Source organism: Poecile atricapillus, chromosome 13, assembly GCF_030490865.1.
Source record: "Poecile atricapillus isolate bPoeAtr1 chromosome 13, bPoeAtr1.hap1, whole genome shotgun sequence".
NCBI lineage: Eukaryota > Metazoa > Chordata > Aves > Passeriformes > Paridae > Poecile > Poecile atricapillus.
Genome location: NC_081261.1, coordinates 16,488,007 through 16,509,113, shown reverse-complemented (window position 1 = coordinate 16,509,113; position 21,107 = coordinate 16,488,007). Strand labels below are relative to the sequence as shown.

Below are 21,107 nucleotides of genomic sequence, written 5' to 3'. Positions count from 1 at the left end.
ACCCACAAGGGGTTCCATGGGGTCACCGGTGCCGTGCCCAGCCCAGGGGACGTGTCACTCCCTGCTGGAGTGGGAAAGGGGAGGAAGGCAAAAGCCTTGCCAGCCTCGTGCTGAATTCTGCTTCTGCTTTGCCTGTGGTGAGAAGCTGCCTCTCCCCACTGAACTGCAGGCAGGGGTCTGTACAGGGGGGCTCTGCTCCTTCCCCACCCTCACAATGGCTCCTGGGGGCACTGCAGCGGCAGGGAACGACCTGCCTGGGTTGGAGTGAGGATGTCCTCAGCTCTGGACCCTCACAGGGCAGGGAGAGGTTATCAGCCATGGCATGAGGAGTGAGATATCGGCCTTTGACACCCTCAAGGTTGGGAAACAGCTGAGCTGCACCAGCCGCCAGCCCTGCTGGGGCTTTTGCAAGAGGTGTTGCGTTAAAAGCAGCTGCGGTGAAAGCTCAGGCTCCTTGCAGGAGAGAATCCCTCTGGATGTCCCTCTTCCACCGAAGCCCCTGCTGGCATCCTGCCCCGCAGCTCACTCCGCATCCCCCTGCCCGCGGGGCACCAGAAGTGGGATGAGGCGCTGCATTCCCGGCATCCCCACAGCACAAAGGTTTGGACGGTCCCAAACCTTCACCCACGCGGCCCCGGTGCCCTCCCAAGTCCCCTCATCAGCATGAATATTTTAGCCTGTTTTCCCCGCTTTGGCCCAAAGGAAGGCAGAGCCCGGCTGAGGGACAGGACACAGCACAGCGTCATTCCTGGGAAGGGACAGGACAGAGGGTGGGACAGGGATGGGGACCAGAGGGTTGGCCTGGAGGAGGGACCGGCAGTGGGAGGTGCAGGCTGGGTGCTGCGGAGCCCGCAGCAGTTCCTGCACGGGACTGCCTTGGCATCACCCTGGAGCCCAGCGCGGGGTGGCCCCGGAGCCCACACGCCACTGTCACCGCGCTGCTCCTCCGGAGGGCCCGGCCAGAGGTGAGGGACAACCGCGAGGGTGCCAGGAGATGGATGGGACAGATTTGGGGACGGTGGGGAAGGGCCTGGGACAGGCCGTGTCACCGTGCCTGGGTTTGTAGGCACAGGGATGGTCCACACCTGTCCGTGGGCGCGGCTGCACTGCCCCAAAATGCCACACCACAACACGGTGCTCGGCACGGCCCCAGAGCCCCAGGAACGGGGAGGTCTCGGGAGCCATCTCCTCACTGGACAAGCCCCAGGCAGGGCAGGCAGAGGACAGAGCCGGCCGCAGATCCCTCAGGGCGATACAGGCATGAAAAGGGGGAAATTGCCCCATTTTGGCCGCTGGGCAGAAGCGGGTACAGCCCTTTAACCCTGGGGCGCACAAATCGCTGTGGGACATCCCTGCCCTGCCTTTTCTGCCGGTCCTACGCCATCCTAACATCAGCCCCGTCCCCCAGCCCCTGCCGTGACTGTCGCCTCCTGCTCGCTGACAGCGTCCCCCACGTGCTGGTGGCGACAGCCGCAGCCTCCCAGGGCACTTCCCCGTGCCGAGCACCCCGGGCTGCGCAGGCGGGGCTGGGCAGGCGGGGCTGAGCAGCGGGGGCTCAGCCCGGCTCTCCCCGGCCGGGCTCGGGACGCGGCTCCCGCGGGAGGGGGGCAGGGGATGCGTGGGAGCGTGCAGGCAGCAGGAAGGAAGCCTGCGCCGAACAATAGAGGGAAATGGAGGAACTGGAAAAAGACCCAGTGGCAGCACAGTCAGCACAGATGGTTTAGTGCGGAGCGGCGTGATTCATGGGAAAAAGGCCCTCAGCAGGCTCTGTGCCGGCGAATCCCTTCGGGCTGAGCGTCCCTGGTGCCACACGAGCCCGGCCGTGCCTCGGTGGGGATGTGCGGGTGCTGGCGGTGGGGGGTCCGGCCCGGCCGGGGCTGGCTGGGTGGGAGGCTGTCCCCCCTCTGTTTGCCCGTGAGTCATGCTGACCTCTCTCATGCCCTCGCCAGCAGTCAGAGAGAGAGATTATGGTCTGGCCCTTCCGGCCGCAGAGCCCTCCCCGAGCTGGCCGGCACAGGAGCTCATCCCCTGGGAGGGGCCCCGCTGCTCCCCCGTTATCTGCCCGGGACACCCCCGCGGCTGCGCGGCTCTGCCGGGTCCCAGCTCTCGGCATCTGCTCCCCCGGCAGCCCCCGGACGCTCAGTTCCTGCCCGGGCTCGGGTCACGGCCCCACCGACAAAGCGGGACCGGGATCCGGCTCGGGCAGCCCCGGGGAGTGGTGGAGAGGCTGGGGCGGGGGAACATCAGGATGCCGGCTCCTGGAGCTGGGAGGTGAGCGGCTGCGGGGACAGCAGCGAGGCGTGGGGACCTCGGGCAGCATCCCGCGCTCCCACCCGCGGGATCCGCGCCCTTCACGGCAGCTGAACCCACCCCCTTTCCCTTCCTGCCGCCTCCTCAGCCCCTCTCTCCCTTCCTTGCACAGATGATGGGCTGAGCATCCGTCACAGGGGCACCCCAGGGCCATGAGCTCCCCGTGCGGCCCTGACTCGGATATCGCAGACTGGCTGGCCACCATCCACTTGGAGCGGTACCGGGATGTCTTCAAGCAGCACGGATACCATGTGGCCAGAGATGCCACCTCGCTGGACAGCCACCACCTGCAGCAAATCGGCATCACCGCCACCGGGCACCGCAAGAGGATCCTCACCCTGGCGCAGCAGACGCGGATGCTGAGTCAATCCCGGGCCAGACGTGCAGCAGAAGACACCCATTCCCGAGGCACGGAGCTCCCGGATGCCCCCCAGGAGGGCAAGGATGCCATGAGAGCAGAGCCGGGAGGGACTGGTGACGCCTTTGGGACGCAGCCCCGTGTCACCGTGTCCAGCCAGGCACCGCCTGGAGAGAAGGACCCTGCTCCTCCCGCCCTGAAGCCGGTTCCCAAGCCGAGGACGGTGTTCCCTCGCTCAAAGCCAGAGCAGGGATTGGTGCCCGTGCCCCCGGCACGCTCCACGGTGCCAGCACACGGCCCGGGCAGCGAGAGGGCACCAGCAGCCTTTGTGGTACTAGAGGGGTTTGTGCCAGGGGAGAGCTCCACGGATTTGGTGAGCCCGGAGCCCGGAGCTGATCCAGGGGCAGCCGTGGCCATGGGAGTGATAGCGTCCCGGCTGAGAGGGCGGGACAGTGCTCGGGAGGAGCCGCGGCCACCCCCGAGTCACGGACAAACCCCGGAGACACGGCAGAAATCCGCACCGCCCGTCCCGTGCGTCCCCCCGCGGCACAGACCCAGGGGCCCGACAGCTGAGCCCAGCCCCGGCAGTGCCCTGGAGGGTCCCCTGCCCGCCCCAGCCAGGAGAGACCCCTCGCCGTGCCCCAGGACAGCCTCGCAGGCGGGCTCGGGGCAGGGCCGCCTGGAGATGGTGTCCAACATCATCTACGAGGGACTGGAGCGGCCGTCAGCAGCCGCGGAGGAGCCGGGAGGAGAGGATGGTCCCCGGGGTGAGGGTGTCCCTCAGCCCCCGGCTCTGTCCCCGCAGGAGCAGACCCAGCCGCAGGACAAGTCTGAGTAAGCCGATGCTTTCCCTCAGCCCTGGGAGGGAGCGGGAGCACAGCAGGCAGAGATGAGGATCCAGGGAGCCTCACATCCCCCAGACCCTCCCCACAGCCTGGCCCTGCCTGCCTCCAGGTGCTGACAAACCCCTTTTCCCACCCTCCCCGTGCCTTCCCGAGCTCTGGGTACGGCAGCTGGGATCCCTCCGAGATGACAGCATGGCCCTGGGCCCCCCGATGGCTCCTCCTGGATGCAGGGAGAGGCTGCTGCCCTTTGCCTGCCCCTGTGGCAGCAGGGCTGGGGGTCCCCAACATGGTGAGAGGGTGGCTGTGTGAGAGTTCTGGGGCTGGGGACCAGGTGGGAGATGCTGGGGTGGGAAATGTCCCACAGTCCCAGAAAACACAGCCCGGCATTGCCAGGATTGGGAAGAGAAGGGAGCAAGGAGGGCACTGGGAGCAGGGAGGGGGTGCTGCACACTCCAGGGGACAAAGCTGGGCTCGGGAGCAGCATCCAGTGTTCCTGTGCAGCCAGACTGGGCACCACGGACTGCCAGTCCAGCCACAGTAACCCTGTCCTGTTTCCCTGCAGTCTCGGCTGGCCCAGCGGGGCCCTGCCCCCCATCCCACAGAGACCCAGCATCAAGCCAGGTGAGAGCCCCGGAGCACAGGGGACAGGGGGTCACCCACACCCCCTGCCCACCCTTCAGCCCTGCCCCTGCCCCTGCCCCGCTCGGGGACCGGAGTGGCCCGTTCCAGGCACGCCCCAACCCCACGTGTGTCACCAGGCAGGTGCCCTGGGTGCTGGGGCACACTGTGGTGGGCTCAGGGGGTCCCTCGCAAGGACTGGGAGTCCTGGCTGGTCTCTCCCTCCCCGCAGGCACCACTGATGCCTTTCCCTGCCCCATCTCTGCCCACAGAGGTGAATGATCCGCCCGTCAGCCCCTACAGCGAGACCATCTTTGGCCATGTGGCCCCAGCCCGGGAGACAAAGGTGAGGGGACACTGTGGGGGTGGTGGCTGTCCCCTGCTGCCACTCTGCATCCCACCAGCTGCTGCAAAGTTGGGAGCTGCAGCTGGTGAGGCCACGGGGCCCGGCAGTGCCTGGGGAAGTTCCTTCCCCCAGAGGTGCTGGCACTGCCCAGGCTCCCCAGGGAATGGGCACGGCCCCGAGGCTGCCAGAGCTCCAGGAGTGTTTGGACAGCACTGCCAGGGATGGACAGGGGGGATTGCTGGGGGGTCTGGGCAGAGCCTGGAGTTGGACTGGATGTGTCCCTTGAGCTCAGGAGATTTTGTGACTCTGTTTTGGGTTGAGGGTCACAGGCTGAGCCCCTGCACTGTAGGCCAGGCAGGCTGAGGGGGCCTGGGATGGGACAGGGCACAGGGGACAGCAGATGTGACCATTCTCTCTTCCCAGGGTGTTGGCATCTCCTCTGAGCAGAGCTACGAGGCCGTGTCCGAGCTGGAGCTGGAGCGAGAAGGCTGCAGGTAGGGATCAGCTCCTGCGGGCCACAGGGGCTGCGCTGGGGCCAGGGGCCAGGGCACACCCCTGGGGACAGCCTGAGAGGGGATGGGGGCTTTTCCCCATGGCAGAGCTGATCAGGGGTGTCTGGGAGTGTGTCAGCAGTCCCTGGAAGCAGGTTTGGAGATGAGGAGGAGCTGTGCTGATGGGTGGCCCTTGCAGGGACAGTGCTTGGCAAGAAATCTCTGAGTGCACAGATGGGGCAGCACTGGTGGCACTGGGCACCTGCACACCCAGAGGAACCTGGATTTGGCCTCTGGGAATGGGGAAACACCATGGGGGATGTGAATTACTCAGAAATTAGATGGCTCCAAGCTCCAGATGAGGGGTTGTGCAATCCCTGAAGGCTCCAGCAGCACCAGATCAGCATCTGCTGCTCACTCTGTGGTGGTGGACAGTGAAATTGTGAGGGGCACCTTTAAAAAGCTTTTGAAATGTACTTTCCATAACTCCTGATAGCATCTCAGAAAGAGGAAGGAAAGCTGCTCTTCCCATTTCACATGGGGAGGGCTCCTTTTCCTGTGTTGCTTAGAGAGGAGGAGGTGAGCTGCAGCTCTGTGGCTTTGCTGGCCAGTGCCTGCCCAGCCTTTCTGGCCCAGCCTTTCTGCCCTAGTGTGGGTCCGGTCCCTCTCATGCTCTGGGTGGGAGGCACTGCAGTGGCTCCTGGTCCAGTGGCACAGATCACAGCCAGGGACAGGGAACTGCAAATACCTGGGAACTGGAGTTTTGTAAACAGAAATACTGAACTGTCCTGTGGAGCCTCTGGACTGGGTCAGAGAGGAGCTGGGCACTGACCTGTCTGCATCCAGTGGCTTCCAGGGAGTTGGGACCCCAAGGGAATTGGCCAGGAGCTTGCAGCTGTGGGATTTTGCAGCTGGCCTGGCTGAGAAGAGGTGGGATGTGACCATCAGTAGTGTCAGGAGCAGCAGCATGGTTTTTTTCTCCAAGCACCAGCATGATTGGGGCGTGGAGAGAGGGACAGGAGGCAGAAAAGCCTTTGAGAACCTTTTGTAGTGTGCTCACAGGCTCCATCATCCAGCTGCTCCAGCGCTTTCCTCCCACACCCAGCCCTGCTGGTCCCAGCAGATTCCCTGGAGCAGAGCTGTGGATCCTGCTCAGCTGCTGAGGGGCTGCTGGCCAGCCCTGGCCCCAGCTCTGCTGCCTCTGTGGGACCTCCTGACCCTCCCCTGCAGCACTGCTGTTTGTCCAGCTCAGCCAGTCCTCATCCTTGTGTCACTGGGGATGACCAGGCATCCTCTGCAGCCCACCAATCCGCTTGTCATGGGAAATATTTCCCAGTCCCAAACTTCAGAGAGGCCGTCCTGCCCCTCTTCCCACCTGTGGTAACTCCTCTTGCCCTGTTCTGGGGGAGCTTTGTCTGGCCCACGCTGCTCCCTGGCTTGGGGTGTGGGCAGTGTCAGCGTCAGGAGTGGGCAGAGCCGCCTCACCTGAGGAAATATCCTCAGAAAGAGGAGGAGGAATGCAAACTTCCCTGCAGACTTGGAGCTGGGTCTCTGAGGGTGCAGCAGGAGCATCGTGTGGGATTCACCTGCTCTGAGTCTGAGCACCTGCATCCACCTGGTGATGCTCAGCCCCCTGAGATGCCGGTGCCCTGCTCCAGCCATGGGTCTCAGCAGGACAGAGAGGTGGCACAGCTGTGTCCGTGTCACCCCACAGAGCTCAGGGGACTGGGTCAGACTCACCAGGCGCAGTGGGCTTTCTTGTCCCAGCCAGATGCTCAGTGCTCTCCATCTCTTCAGTTTCAGTGACAGCTCAGGAAGGAGCTGTCACAGATTTTTTCCCGTTTTCCTCTTGCCCTGACCCTTTCTGTGGGTCTGCCTCCCCCTCAGCCCTGGTACTCAAGGCTGCCTGTGACTCACAGAGTCCTCCAGCCACACCGTTCCCGGTCCAGTCCTTCCTGAAGCATCTGCAGAGCAGCCTGGGACTCCAGCCAGATGAGTCACCCTGCCAAGGCTCTGCTGTGCTAATTCAACAGCAATTCTCCTTGTGCTCCAAGCCTCAAAGCCACCCAGGGCCATTTCTTGTCTTTCCTGGAGCCAGAGTTTTCCCCCTCTGTCCCCTCCTCAGTCCTGTCCACTTCTCTGGAGCAGACCCCCAGCTGGGATGGCTCCAGCCCAGCATCTTCCCAGGCAGATTTTGGGTTTGATCCTTGTGGATCAGGGACATCTGATGTCCGATGGCCTCAGAAGGTGCCTGTCCTAGGATGAGGCAGTGCCCAAAGCCAGGTGTTGGGAGAATTTATGAAGAGGGGGTGTTTGGGGTCTGTCTACTGGTCCTGAAGCTTCTTGTGAACTTCCACTGGAGACATTTTCTCACTGTGGGTGTCTTCTCCAAAAATGTCTCCGTCTCCAAGGAGGATTCCCAGAGCTCACCTGCTCCTTTCCCACGTGGTTCTGCTCCTTGCTCCTGCTGGCTTTGTCGGCTGTCACCCAGCTCCTGTGGCTGCAGCAGGGATGGCCAGGAGAGTCCTCTCAGTTCCCCTCATGACCCTGTCCTCATCACTCACCCTGTCCCCTGCAGATGCCCAGTTTGCTCAGGTGCTCCTCAGACAGAAGCTGGGACAAGTATTGGATCATCCTTGTTGCCTTGTTAGGAGCCTCCTCCTCCCCCTGGCACTGGATTTCAGAGTGGAATTTGGCAGGGATGCTCTCCTGTGGGTGCTGGGGTGTCCCAGCTGCCACAACTGTCTCCCTGCCCATCACCATCACACCTGGGCAGGCCCCCTGTGAGCCCCTGGGACTGACAGACATTTTCCAGCACATTTCCTTTCCAGGGGAAGAAAAATGCCTAGCTGAGAGGGCTGATGGGAAGGGGCAGGCTTAGCAGTTTATTTTTATAATTTCCTTTTATTGTTACGGCTGGAGAGCCTCAGCAGGCCTGGCTGGGGGTTTAGCATGGCTTCCCAAGGAAAGGAGGTGGATGCAGGAGTTCCACCAGCCCAGAATTTTGGCTGGGCACGAGAGCAGGCACAAAGGTGTCATGGCAGGAGTTTCACAGTGCTGGGAATGCTGGAGGGGCAGGGGGAGGGAGCAGGACATGGGATTGGGGATCTACCTGGCCTCCCTTTGCTGCCTGTGAAGAGGGGAAGGAGGTGATGCCAGGGGTCTGGAGATGTGTGGTGGGGGCCCGTGTGACACTCCCTAGAGCAGGGAAGCCCCAGCCTTTGTGCCATCACGTGGCTGATCCTCAGGCTGCCAGTGGCCACGAGGCTCCTGAGCACTCACGGAGATGCAAACCCCACCATCCCTGGGTGCCCCAAGCAGGTCAGGATGAGGCCAGGAGCAGTGCCAGGTGCCCCCAGCTGGGGTGGGATTGAACAGGACCCTGCTGCACTGCCCAGCTCCCTCACAGCCCCTTTTGCCTCAGGACGAGCAGCGAGTGCAGCAGCGAGGGCCGGAGCGAGGACGAGGAGAGCCGGAGCCGGCTCATCGAGCGCATCGTCCAGAACGATACCGAGGGATATTCCACCGTGGAGGCCCCGCGCGCCGAGGACGCCCCGTTCAGCCTGCCAGCCCACCTGTACCCCGACGAGGTCCTGGATGACCTCACCATCTCCCCGTACGCCAGCTTCACGTCACTGTCGGAGCCCCGGCCCACCATGCTCAGTGGCTGGCTGGACAAGCTGTCCCCGCAGGGGTACGTGCAGCAAGCGTGGAATCACAGCGGGTTTTGGGTTGGGAGAGACCTTCAGATCATCTCATTCCACACCCTGCCATGGACAGGGACACCTTCCACTACCCCAGGTTGCTCCAAGGCCCATCCAGCTGTCCTGGAACACTTCCAGGGATGGGGCAGCCCCCATAGGTAAAGCCCCCTCAGGCGAGCTGAGGTGGCTGCACTGGTCACTGTGCTCCCCGTGGAAGAGGGAAACCTTGGGTACCCCAGCTGTGCTGCAAGGCCCTCTGTGCAGCCGTGCCTGGGAGGAGGAAGGGTCTCTGAGGGGGAATCATCCCCTTCCCAACAGCTTTTCTGCCATCCCAACAGGAACTATGTCTTCCAGAGGCGTTACGTTCGTTTCGATGGGAAGAACCTGATGTACTTCAGCAGTGAGAAGGTACCGAGGGGCAGAGTGGGGCAGGGTGGGGAGGCTGAGCCTTGACACCACCTGGGGAGCTGCCACATCCCCTTTGCCTCCCCTTGTCCTTCTGGAAGGAGCCAGCAGTGCTCTGCCATCTCCAGGGTGGAGCAGCCGATGCCCGGAAGGTTCCCAGCCATAGGCAGCCCAGGATAGCAAGGGACCCTCAGCTAGCAGGGGCAGGAAAGGGGAGGTGCTGCTGGAAATAGGGTCCCAGTCATGAATCCACCCCTTCCTTAATCCCCAGCACCCACCAGAGCACCCAGGGGATGTGGAAGATGTGCCAGGCCATGTCTGGGGCTCCTGAGTGGGATGTGGAAGATGAGCCAGGTCATGGATGTGCCCTGTGGGAAGGGCAAAGGGGGTAACCCCAGCTGGGGCTCATTCCAGGAGCCCTATCCCAAAGGCGTGATCCCACTGTCTGTGATTGAAATGGCTCGTTCCACCAAGGACAACAAGTTCCAGGTCATCACCAGCCATCGGATTTTTGTGTTCCGCGCTGAGAATGAGGGTGAGTGAAAACCCAGGCTGGGGCCCACCAGCCCTGAGGAACTGTCCCTGCCTCCCTTCTCCAGCCAGAGCATCCTGCAGGCAGCTCTCACCCCATCCCCAAAACATCCCCTGGCTGCCTTCTGGGTGCTCTGCTCCCTGCCAGGGCTGTTGGGAAGGGCTCAGCCCTGCTCCCTCCTGCCTGGTCCCCAGCCCAGAGGAATGAGTGGTGCTCCACGCTGCAGAAGAAGGTGATGGAGCAGCGCCTGGTGGGGTCCCGGCCCCGGCCTGCCAACACTGCCCACTGCCAGAAGTCAGGAACTCTGGAGCTGAAGGGACAGAAATCCAAGGTTTTCGCAGCCCTGAGCCTGCCTGAGATGTGGCTGTACAAGAGTGAGCAGGTTTGTGGCCAGAGCAGACCCCGATATGGGATGAGAGGGGTGGAGGGAGCTGAGCTAGGGCTGATGCCAAAGGGAGAGCAGAGAGGAAATGGGTGGGCAGGAAAAAGGGAATGGCAGAGCAGGAAGCTGGAGATCCTGCCCAGGGCAGCAGTGATGTGTACCAGGAGTGGAGCCCCCTGCCAATCACCAAATTACAATCATCACCAGCAGACACTTTGGTCTTGGTCACACCAAGCATCCCAATCCATCCCAGGACAGCTGGATCAATGGCCACACAATCAGCAGCAAACATACCTGTTCCACAGGGGGCTCGCAGTGACAGCTGTCCCTGTCACCTCCCACACTGCTGCTGCTGCTGCTTCCTGCAGAATGCCTCACTTCCTTCCTGCTGAATTTTCTTAGCACCCCTGTTTTTATTGCCATCACCTCACTTCCAGGCCGCCTGCTGTGCACTAAGCACAGCCCTGAGGTGTTGGCTCAGGTTGATATTTGTTTTATGAGTGCCTCTGACTCCAGTCCCCAAAAGAAAGGGACCTGGACAGCCACATTTCAGGGATTCTGGGCAGAACTTGCCTTTTATTTGAAGGCATAATGTATTTGCAGGGTGCTTTATGTCAGATGAGAGGTGGCTGAGAGAGTGGCAGGGCAAAGCAGGGCTGGGCTGCTGGAATGCTGTGGCTGCAGCCCCAACACCCCAGGCACGCCCAGCGTGGCGCGTTCACACCAACAGAGCCAGCACCGCTGTCTCTCTGATTTGCAGTTCTTCAAAATGGGCATTGCCGTGTGCTTCATCGAGATGCGCGGCTCCACCATCCGCGAGGCCAAGAGCCGCAGCTTCGAGCTCATCACGCCCTCCAAAACATTCAGGTATCTGGGCATCCAGGGAGGATGAGGAGGGAGGAGCAGCCGGGCTGGGTGCAGTGCCCTGAGGCCTTGCTGCTGCTCCCAGCTTCGTGGCGGAGTCGGAGCGGGAGAAGCGGGAGTGGATGGAGGCGCTGCAGGAGGTCATCGCTGAGATGCTCTACGACTATGAGGTGGCAGAGAAGATCTGGTCCAACAAAGCCAACAAATACTGCGCTGACTGCTGGGCTCAGAGTCCTGACTGGGCATCCATCAACCTGTGTGTGGTCATCTGCAAGCAGTGTGCAGGTGGGACAACTCCCGGGGGACACAGGGGCACCTTCACAGAATTCACAGAATTCACAGAATTCACAGAATTCACAGAATCACAGGGTTGGAAGAGCCCTTCAAGATCATCAAGTCCAACCCAGCCCTGACACCTCAGCTAGATCATGGCAGCAAGTGCCACATCCAGTCTTTTTTTAAACACATCCAGGGCTGGTGACTCCACCACCTCCCTGGGCAGGCCATTCCAGTACTTTATCACCCTTTCTGTGAAAAACTTTTTCCTAATATCCAACCTTTATTTCTCTTGATGCTTGGGGGGTGTGGGCTGGCCACACTGGCTGGGCTGTGGGTGTAACTTGGGGCCTAGTTCCCCGGCAGGATTAACAGGGTTCTGACTTTCCTGCTCCCTGCAGGGCAGCACCGCAGCCTGGGCTCCAACATTTCCAAGGTGCAAAGCCTGAAGCTGGACACCAGCGTCTGGTCCAATGAAATTGTGCAGGTGAGGCACTCAGGGTGCAATGAAATTGTGTGGGTGAGGCATTTGGGGTGCAATGAAATCATAAAAGTGAGGCACTCAGTTGTCCAATGAAATTGAAATTGTGCAGGTGAGGCAGCCAGGGCAGGGCATGGTGGGCTCAGGGGCCCGGCTGCTCCTCGGCTGGGGCAGCAGCCCCACGGTCTCCCTCGGGATGCAGGAATACTGGGAATCCTGCTCCTCCTGCTGCCCCTGGGGCTCAGCATGACCACGGGACTCTCCCATAGCTCTTCATCGTGCTGGGAAATGACCGAGCCAACCGGTTCTGGGCCGCTCGGCTCCCCGCCACCGAGGCCATCACCCCGGACAGCGGCGCCGAGCAGAGACGGGACTTCATCACCCGCAAGTACCGGGAGGGACGGTACCGCCTGCCCCACCCGCACTACGCCACTCAGGAGGAGGTGCTCCAGGTAAGGGACACCTCGGGGTGCTTGGAAGCCTCCCCAGAGCTCCTGGTCTGAGGTGCCAGCACCTCCTGCCTGGCTGCATGTGCTCACTCCCTGGTGCCAGGCAGATCTGGGGAGGTTGTGCCCTGGTTTGGCTGCCTTGGAGCAGCCCTGGGGGGGACCTGGGGTCTCCATGAGCCAGGATGTGGTCCCTGAATGTGCCCGTTTCACTCCAGGCACTGTGCACTGCAGTGGCAGGACCAGCCCTGCTCAAGACCATCCTGCAGTTCTTCTCATCCTCAGAGGCCGCTCTGGCCTCTGATCCTGCTGCCAGCGAGGATCTTTGGTGGGGACCAGAGAGCAAAAGGCCCAGGAACCTTTCAGGTAACGGGGACCCTCGAGCCCCATCTGGCTGTGGTGGAAGAAATTCCTCTTTGCTGCTGTCCCTGCCCCTCCTGGCATGGCCCAAGGCTGGGGACACTGTGGGTGTCAGCTGTCCTGGCTCCCTGGGGGATCACTGCTGAAGGATTCCTCTGGAATCTCTGACTAGCAGGCTCCTCTGGGAACCCCATGCCTGCCTACACCTGCACGAGTGGGATCTCCCTCTGGCAGCCACAGTTTGGTGGGTGCCTGCTCCCACCCTTTTGGGATTTTAAGAGAGATATAACTATTGGAAGACATTTTAAAGCATGATTTTATTTATTTTTATTTTTTTTAATGAAGAAGTGAGAACGTTTTTATTCTGTGTGATAGGTGTTTGTGGTTGGTGGTTATAAGATTACAGGCTACAAGGTTTTTTAAAGGTTAATTAGTTAATAAACGATTATTACAAAAGAATGTTTTTACTTTTACACTAATAGTTAATTATTTTGTTTTATACACTTTTGCTGTAATGCAGACTCTCAATTAATGATATACAAATATAAATGATATACATATTAATGTATATAATGATATACAAAACTATTAGTTATATTTTAATTTTTCTATTATTTTTATAACAACTTATATGTCTTAACTTTAAAACTTTCTACTACTTAGCTTAATGTTTTTCTATTTAAACTATAAACTTACTTTCTTGCTTGCGGTCTCTAAATCCAGAAGCTTTTTCTAAAGTCTTCACTTGAACCCTGTATTCATTTCTGTGTTTGGGCCTACCTGGATGAGATTTTGAGAATTTTCTGTGCTTGGAATTCCCACCCCACCCTCATTACCGTGTCCCACAGGGAGCCCCCGAGCGCGGGACCCGGGTCCAGAGGGGGTCTACAACGAGATCACCCAGCCAGTGACACACAGCGGGTACCTGTACCGGGCCACGGCCCCCCCAAAGCTCCCAGGGGCCAGGAAGAGCAAAGAGGGTGAGCGTGGGCAGCGTGGGAGGGAGTCAGCGGGTGCCCACCCCAGTGCCACTGACCCTCCGCCGTTCCTGCAGACTTCCAGCGCACGTGGTGCTCCCTGGAGAGAGCCCTGCTCTTCTTCGAGACTGAGAAATGCACTGAGCCCCTGGGCCACGTTGACAGCGGGGATCTCATCTCCCTGGGGGTCAACAGAGCCCACCAGGCACTCACCAGCCCCGGCCCCACTGAGAGGTACCCCCAGCTGTGCCCCAGAGAGCGTGGGGCACACAGACAGCAGGGCTGGGCTCCCTGCTCGGTGCAGTGGCTGCTCTGGCTCTGGGGGCAGGGGCAGGGTTGTCCTCATGGGCTGGTTCATCCTCTGCAGGTTTCGCTTCACCCTTGAGCTCTTCCTCACTGGGGAAAAAGTGCAGCAGCTGGGAACTGATGGGCCCGAAACGCTGCAAGCCTGGGCCAGCGCCATCGGCAAGGTGAGTCGGCCTCAACGTGTCCCCAGCTCTGTCCCTGCTTCCCTACTGTGATTCCTCAGAGCTCCTCGTGCTCTTCATCCGCTGTGGGAAGCACTCTCCCGCCTTTCCAGGGGCTCCCATCCTTGTGGGGGTCAGTCCTTGGGCATGGAGCCCCGTCTTCACCCCGCTCATCTCCTGTTCCACCCCACAGTGGTTCACCCCCATGAGCTGCCACTGCCTGCTGGGCTATGAGTTCCAGCGTGTGGGCCAGCTGCGCTACAAGTGCATGTTGAACCCCGAGCGCTGGCAGCGGGCCTTCTTCATCCTGCAGAAGGGCCACCTCTTCATCTGCCCCGCCAAGGAGGACGGGGCCGAGGACAGCATCAACCTGCGACGGCTGCAGGAGCTCAGTGAGTGTCACAGCCCGGGACAGGCACTGCGTGGGGTGGCTGTGCCACCACCACGTGGCTCTGACTCCTCAGCTTCTCACCCCAATGTAGGTCTGGTTCCCGCCACGGACACCCCGGAGAAGAAGGAGCTGCTGGTCCTGGTGGAGATGGGGAGGTGAGTCCTGGCTGTGGGGATGATGGGGAATGGGCCAAGCGAGTTCAGCATGCTGCCCAGGGCAAAGGCACGGATGGATGGGCTGATGATGATCCCAAATCCCTGGTGGGGAAGTTACTGGGACAGCAGGGCTTGCAGAGGTGTTTTGGTGGGGTAGGGTGTCCCTTGGCTCAGTCTGGCTGGCTCTTGCTCCCTATCACAGGCAGGAGGGGATAACCTGACCCTGTGACAACCCTCATTCCCTCTTTTCTGCCCTTGTTGCTCTCAGGACATTTTACCTGCAGGGCTTGTCACGGGCGGACTCGGCAGCGTGGTACGGTGACATCCAGGCGTCAGCAGGGGGCCGGGGCAATGCCCTGAGGGACCAGCAGCTGAGCCGGGGGGACATCCCCATCATCGTGGACTCCTGCATCGCCTTCATCACCCAGTACGGTGAGCCCAGCACGCCCCGGCATCCGCCGGCACATCGGGATGGCCGATGGATCCGGGCAGGAGGCGCCGCTCCAGGGCCGCCAGCTCCATGAGGGATCCTCTGAGCAGGATCCAGCCCCTGTGACCCCATGTCCCTGTCCCAGGGCTGCGGCACGAGGGGATTTACCGCAAGAACGGAGCCAAGTCCCGGATCAAGGTACTGATGGAGGAGTTCCGGCGGGATGCTCGCAATGTCAAGCTGCGCATCAGCGACAACTTCATCGAGGACGTCACTGACGTGCTCAAGAGGTTCTTCCGGGAGCTGGAAGATCCCATCTTCACCCTGGAGCTGCACCCGCAGTGGAAGGAGGCTGCAGGTATCTCCTTCACCCAGCCCTGCTCTGCCGCTAGAGGACACGAAATACTGGGCAAGAGTCCAAGTTCGAACACCACACACAATCAGTTTTCCTGTGGCTGAAAAGCCTTTATTTGGGGTTTTTTCAACCCTTATATAATTTTTCCAGCCAGGTTACCCTGACTGGTAGAAGGAACAACACCCCCTTTGGTCCCATTGGTGGGACCAGAGAAAACACACCAAGGACATCTGCTCTGTATTGTTTTGGGAAATATTATCTCTTTACAATAACACAACTCTGGAGAGAAACTGTTCCCAGGAACTTTTCCCCTGGGAACAGATGAGCCCATGAAAGGCTGAAACTTCTCTCAGGCTCAGACATCCTGTCCACACTGCTCCTCTCTGGGTTTCCTGGGGCCAGCGTTCCTCTGGATGGGGTCCTGGTGCCAGCCTTGGTGTCACCTCTGGATCTGCTGGGTTCAGCCAGGATCTGGTTTTCCTCCCTGCAGAAATCTCCTCGAAGCCGCAGCGCTTGGAGCGGTACAAGGAGCTCATCCATCGCCTGCCTCGCCTCAACCACAAGACCCTGGCTGCACTCATCGGGCACCTCTACCGGTCAGTGGGGCCCTCCCCTTGGGGTCCCCTGGTCCAGCCAGCACTGTGGGGTCTCCCTGATGCCCAGGGAATGCTGGCTCCTATCCCTAAGAGATGAGGATCCCCCACGCCCTGTTCCACCCACTCAGCTGGTGCTGGAATGTGTCTGGGATGCCTTGAAATTTCCCAAAGTCATCCTGCAGCAAGGGGGAGTGACAGGAGGTTTGGGACTAGGGGACATCAACCTGTAAGGCTGTAAATGTCATCCAGCTCCCCAGAAAGACAGAAAACACTCAGTTCCAGTCTTGAGTCACAGTTTGAGGTCACACTGTTGTCTGGTTTGACTGCAGAGGGAAATTCTCAAAACAGGAACTGCCCAGTTTGAAGTTCCCACTGCAGAGGGGCTGGGGACATCCAGGCTGTTTGTGTGAGGCAGAGGAGGGTGGCTGAGTAGGACCAGCCCCTCACCTCTGTGCTCCTTGTGCCAGGGTGCAGAAATGTGCAGACCTCAACCAGATGAGCACCAAGAACCTGTCGCTGCTCTTTGCGCCCAGCCTCTTCCAGACCGATGGCAAAGGGGAGCACGAGGTCAAGGTGATGGAAGATCTCATCGACAACTACGTCAGCATCTTCAATGTAAGCAGGGGCCTGGGTCTGAGCCAGACCCCCTTGGATCCTCCTGCCCACTTCTGCCTCCCGCTGCATCCCTCCGCATGGCTCTGTGTCCTCAAGCCATGTCCCGCTCCACACTGACCCTGTGCACCCTTCCTCCGGCAGATTGATGAGGATCAGGTATCCCAGATGGATCTGGAGAACAGCCTGATCACCACCTGGAAGGACACCCAGGTACTGGGAATGTGCTGGTTGTCCCCCACCACACCAGGGACCCCTGGCCTGGTGGGACTGGCTGGGGGATGGGGACACTCCCAGCCACCCACCCTGGGTCCCCAGTGTCCCATATCCACATTTGGGAAAGGACGTTCCCTCTCTTATCTCTGCTGTGCCCATCACCGTGAGGCTCCTGCCCAGGGGAGAAGCAGCCCCAGCTTCCCAGGACACCATCTCCAGCCCCTGGGAAGGTGGGATGTGCTCAGCACCCACACCAGCACCAACACCACCCGCTCTCCCCACAGCTCTCCCAGGCAGGGGACCTCATCATCGAGGTTTACCTGGAGCAGAAGGTGCCCGACTGCTGCGTCACACTGAAGGTGAGTCCCAAAGCAGGGCTGTGCCATGCTCTGGTGAGGAGGGACACAGGCTCCTCGCATCCTGGGACCCATCCTGCACCACCCAGCACAGCTCCCCATGTGTCCTGCCCCAGGTGTCCCCCACGATGACAGCAGAGGAACTGACCAACCAGGTGCTGGAGATGCGCAATGTAGCTGCCAGCCTGGACATCTGGCTGACCTTTGAGGCACTGGAGAACGGGGAGCTGGGTGAGCACAGGAGGGTGGCCCAGGGGGATGCTCCTGGCATGGCTGGGGGCAGTGTGGGTGGCTTTCTGGTGCTGGCAGAGGGGACTGGCGCAGGGAAGGGGACACAGTGGTGAGCGTGTCCCTGTGTCCCCAGAGCGGCCCCTGCACCCCAAGGAGAAGGTGCTGGAGCAGGCCTTGCAGTGGTGCAAGCTCCCGGAGCCCAGCGCCGCGTATCTGCTGGTGAGGAAGGTGCCCATCGGCGAGGGCAGCTGCCTCTTCACAGGTAAGGCAAGCACGAAGGGACCCAGAGGTGTCCCCAGAGGGGGACAGCTCTGCCTGAGCTTCCCCTTGCTCTGCTCACCACCCTGCAACCATCAGGGGCACATCACCGATGCGATCCCCCTGCAATCCCACCCTGCCAGCCCTCCTGACCCTCATGTCCCCATGCTGGACAGGTGCCAAGCGTGAGACCCCCAAGTGTGGGCTGCTGAAATGCCGTGAGGAGCCCCCCAAGCTGCTGGGGAACAAATTTCAGGAGCGTTACTTTGTCATCCGGGACAGGAGGCTGCTGCTGCTCAAGGAGAAGAGGGTACTGGGGGATGCTGTGGGGGGGACCTGAGTGCCAGGGCTGGGAGGAGAGGCAGGGAGGAGGAGCCTGGGGACAGCAGTGGCACAGTGGTGGCTGTCCTCCTGGCAGGGAGGCTGGCAGAGAGCTGGGCTGACCCACAGGATGTCCTTTCCCAGAGTGCCAAGCCAGAGCGTGAGTGGCCCCTGGACGCAGCCAAGATTTACATGGGCATTAGGAAGAAGCTGAAGCCACCAGCTCAGTAAGTAGGACCTTCTGAGCCCTGACACTGGGGCAGATATCCATCCCTCAGTCCCTGCACCTGCAACCCAAGCCTGGCTGCTGGAGTACACCAGCCTCTGCCTGGACCCAAAGCCTGTGCCCATGGGGCGAGCTCAGCCCCCTGCCCCACTGGCCACAGACTCCAGGCTGTGTCTGAGCTTGGCAGTGCTGCCCTACAGCGTTGTGTTCCTTTCCAGGTGGGGTTTCACACTGACATTGGACAAGCAGCAGCTGTGAGTACCTTCCCCTGCTGTCCTGGGGCTGGGGGAGGTCAAGATCTGTCCCCACTTTTAGTGGGACAGCCAGGGACAGTGGTTCAAGGCCCTGGGGTCAGGGCAGAGCTGGGGCACCTGAGAGGCAGAGTGGTGGGGCCACATTGTCCCTGGCACAGGATGGGAGCCAGGCTCCAGGGACCACACAGCCTTCCTGCCTCCCCACCCACACCAGCACCCCTGGGAGCTGCTGGGTGCCCAAAAATTTTTCACCTTGCCCTAAAGCAGCAATTTGGGCATGCAGAGATTTTCAGAGATTTAGCCCCATGGGGTGTAGATGAACCTGAGAGCCCCAGGCTCACAGACAAGGTGACAAGGGGACATGGGCCCCACTGTACCCACTCCCTGGCAGCTTCTCCACTCTTTGCTGTGCAGGTACCTGGTGTGCTCAGGGCAGGCTGAGCTGTGGGACTGGACCACCAGCATCCTCAAGGCTCAGGTGGGTGCAGGCTGGTGGTGCCACCCAGCTGGGCAGGGTGGAGACGGGGCTGGCAGGGCATGACCCCTGTCCCCCCCTGTCCCTGTGCACAGCACGACGACCTGCGCCCCGTGGTCCTGCGCCGACGCTCCTCCTCCGACCTCGCCAAGCAGAAATTCGGGACCATGCCACTGGTGCCCCTGCACGGGGACAGCACTGATGCCACCATGCTCTCTGCCAACCAAACCCTGGTAAAGCCCCTGCGGCTCCCCTGCCCACAGGTGCTCCTGTGCCCATCCTGCTCCTTGTCCCTGCCACAAGACCCTGTGCCCACCTCAGGGCTGGAGGGGCTGCTGCACTGATGGGTGCTGTGCGTGCCATGCTCGTGTCCGTGCCCGTGTCCGTGGCAAGCTCTCCGTGCCTGCAGGCTCCTGCACCCTCTGCCCCTCCCCTGCCTGCCCAGACACCCGTGGCCCTGCTCCGAGCTCTCCGTGCTCACCCCTGTCCGTCTCCTCTGTTTCTAGCGCCGCCTGCACACGCGAAGGACTTTGTCCATGTTCTTTGTAAGTACCTGCACACGTGGAGCATCCCCTGCTGGCTTTGCACGGTGCCAGGGCTCACCTGCAGCGTCCCACGGGCACTCGGAGATGTGCCCACCTTGTGTGCCCACTGCTCTGCGTGTTCCCTGCCTGGGGGTGTGGGTCCCTGCGCAGTCCCAGTGTGGGCAAGCAAGACCACATCAGTCCTGCCCAGTTCCCAGAGCGTCTCCTGCTGGGCACACGTTGCCCATAGAGTATCACCAGAAGAAATGTGAGGAAAAGAGGTTTAGGTGTGCCTTGTCATCAGGTTATTTCCAAAAAGGCCACCAGGTTGAACCTCATCTCACCTGGCTTTGTGCTCTGCGTGGCATCCACCTGCTGCCCCACCCCGGAACCCTCTGCCGAGGGGTGCTGGGCTGGTGGCATGGACCATGCCCGGCAGGGATCAAACCCCACTTCCTCAGGAAGGAAGGGCTGCAGTGCCTGAGCCAAGGACCCGGTGGAGGGAGGGTCCCCTGCGGGTATCGGCCCCACAGTGAGGCAGTGCAGGGTGAGGGGGACACGGGGGTACAGCTGAGCTGTGTGAGCACTGCCCCTCACCCTGCCCCCTGCCCTCCCCAGCCCATGAAGATCCAGCAGGACTCCCTGGAGGAGCAGCAGGAGAAGGAGGCAGACATTGATCCTGTCTACGAGGAAGTGGGGAACTTCCCCGAGCTGGCGGCGCTGGACCTGGGGCAGGAGCTGCTGGCAGAGCTGGCCATGCCCCCCGTGGACAGGTCCAAGAAGCCATCTCCGTTCCCTGAGCAGCCTCCAGGCACTGCCCTGCGCTCCTCGCTGCCTGCCAGCCCAGCCCACAGGGTGACAGGTCCCTCTGTCACCAAAGCTGTGTCCCTCGAGAGGGGTTTGAACTTGGAGAGCAGCAAAGCTCCAGCCCCGGGGGTCAGACCCACCAAAACATCCTCTCTGGAGAGGAACATGGAGCCTTCCCTGGCACTGGGCAGGGACTGGGAGCAGGCAGCCACACCGGGGAGCAGCCCCACGGCAGAGACCACCCCAGAGCTGCCCAGGAAGAGGAGCTTGCAGCCTCCCTCACCCATCAGTGACAAACTGATCCAGGAGCTCAGCAGCGTCATCCTCAGGAAGAGCGATGGCCAACCCCCAGGGCCAGGCCAGCCAGTGACGTGACCTGCTGGGCCAAAGGGGTGGCCACCGACCTGGGGGTCAGGTCATGCCCGGTGGCAGCGATGATGGGTACCCCAGTGGCAGAGATGATGGGTACCCCACACTCCCACATCATGGAACCCCCACGCTCTTCCTCCTCCTCATCCCGGAGCCAGGCTGGGATCAGGAACCAAAGGGACAAGTGGCGACCAGGATGTTGGGCCGTGGTACCCCCTGGGGGGAGGGCTGGGACTGCTGCCCCCTGTGCCCTTGCTCATGGGTGGCACATCTGTCATCGAGCCCAGCACCGAGGGACGCAAGCAAAGGGGAAAACAAAAGCAGGAACGTGGTGCCCGCGTGTTTTGGCAGCACGGCACCGTGCCAGGCAGGCGGCACAGGGTGCCTGCCAGCACGGGGAGCACAGCGTGTCCCCTCTCCAGCACTGGGCCTGCGGGGCAGGGCCAGGACACCCAAGCCATCCCCCCTTCCCTTCTTGAATCCGCTGTGGTGAATATTGGGGGGGAAAGGGGGAGCAGCAGGAGCAGGGCTGGCCGTGTGTGCCCGGTGTGTAGTCCTGGCAATGGAGGGCAGCCCCTCCTCAGTGAGAGTGTTTGTGTCCTGCCACCAGCAGGGAGAAATAAAGGTTTATTTGTACTCTGGAGGGTTTGGTCACTGCAGGAGGAGGGG

The 21,107-nt window shown here is 61.1% G+C and overlaps 1 protein-coding gene across 2 annotated transcripts; it reads left to right on the top strand.

Annotated features, from left to right (window-relative positions):
* Positions 1–827: 827 nt before the first annotated feature.
* Positions 828–21,079, top strand: ARAP3 (ArfGAP with RhoGAP domain, ankyrin repeat and PH domain 3). 2 transcript variants are annotated; one of them, XM_058848600.1, is made up of 34 exons: positions 828–965; positions 2,423–3,502; positions 4,076–4,134; positions 4,404–4,477; positions 4,901–4,971; positions 8,393–8,662; positions 9,011–9,080; positions 9,492–9,612; positions 9,804–9,991; positions 10,752–10,858; positions 10,941–11,140; positions 11,533–11,618; positions 11,882–12,064; positions 12,277–12,424; positions 13,267–13,398; positions 13,473–13,629; positions 13,763–13,865; positions 14,056–14,254; positions 14,345–14,408; positions 14,677–14,840; positions 14,984–15,196; positions 15,684–15,789; positions 16,257–16,404; positions 16,546–16,614; positions 16,902–16,976; positions 17,090–17,204; positions 17,338–17,466; positions 17,639–17,772; positions 17,928–18,010; positions 18,228–18,263; positions 18,678–18,741; positions 18,834–18,971; positions 19,245–19,283; positions 19,881–21,079. In XM_058848600.1, exons 2-34 carry the CDS (start codon positions 2,463–2,465, stop codon positions 20,442–20,444), a joined length of 5,349 nt encoding a protein of 1,782 aa, XP_058704583.1. In that variant the 5' UTR covers positions 828–965; positions 2,423–2,462; the 3' UTR covers positions 20,445–21,079. The 2 variants fall into 2 exon arrangements, with proteins under 2 accessions (XP_058704583.1, XP_058704584.1); XM_058848601.1 differs by lacking the exon at positions 828–965 and adding an exon at positions 2,096–2,271.
* The last annotated feature ends 28 nt before the right edge of the window (positions 21,080–21,107 follow it).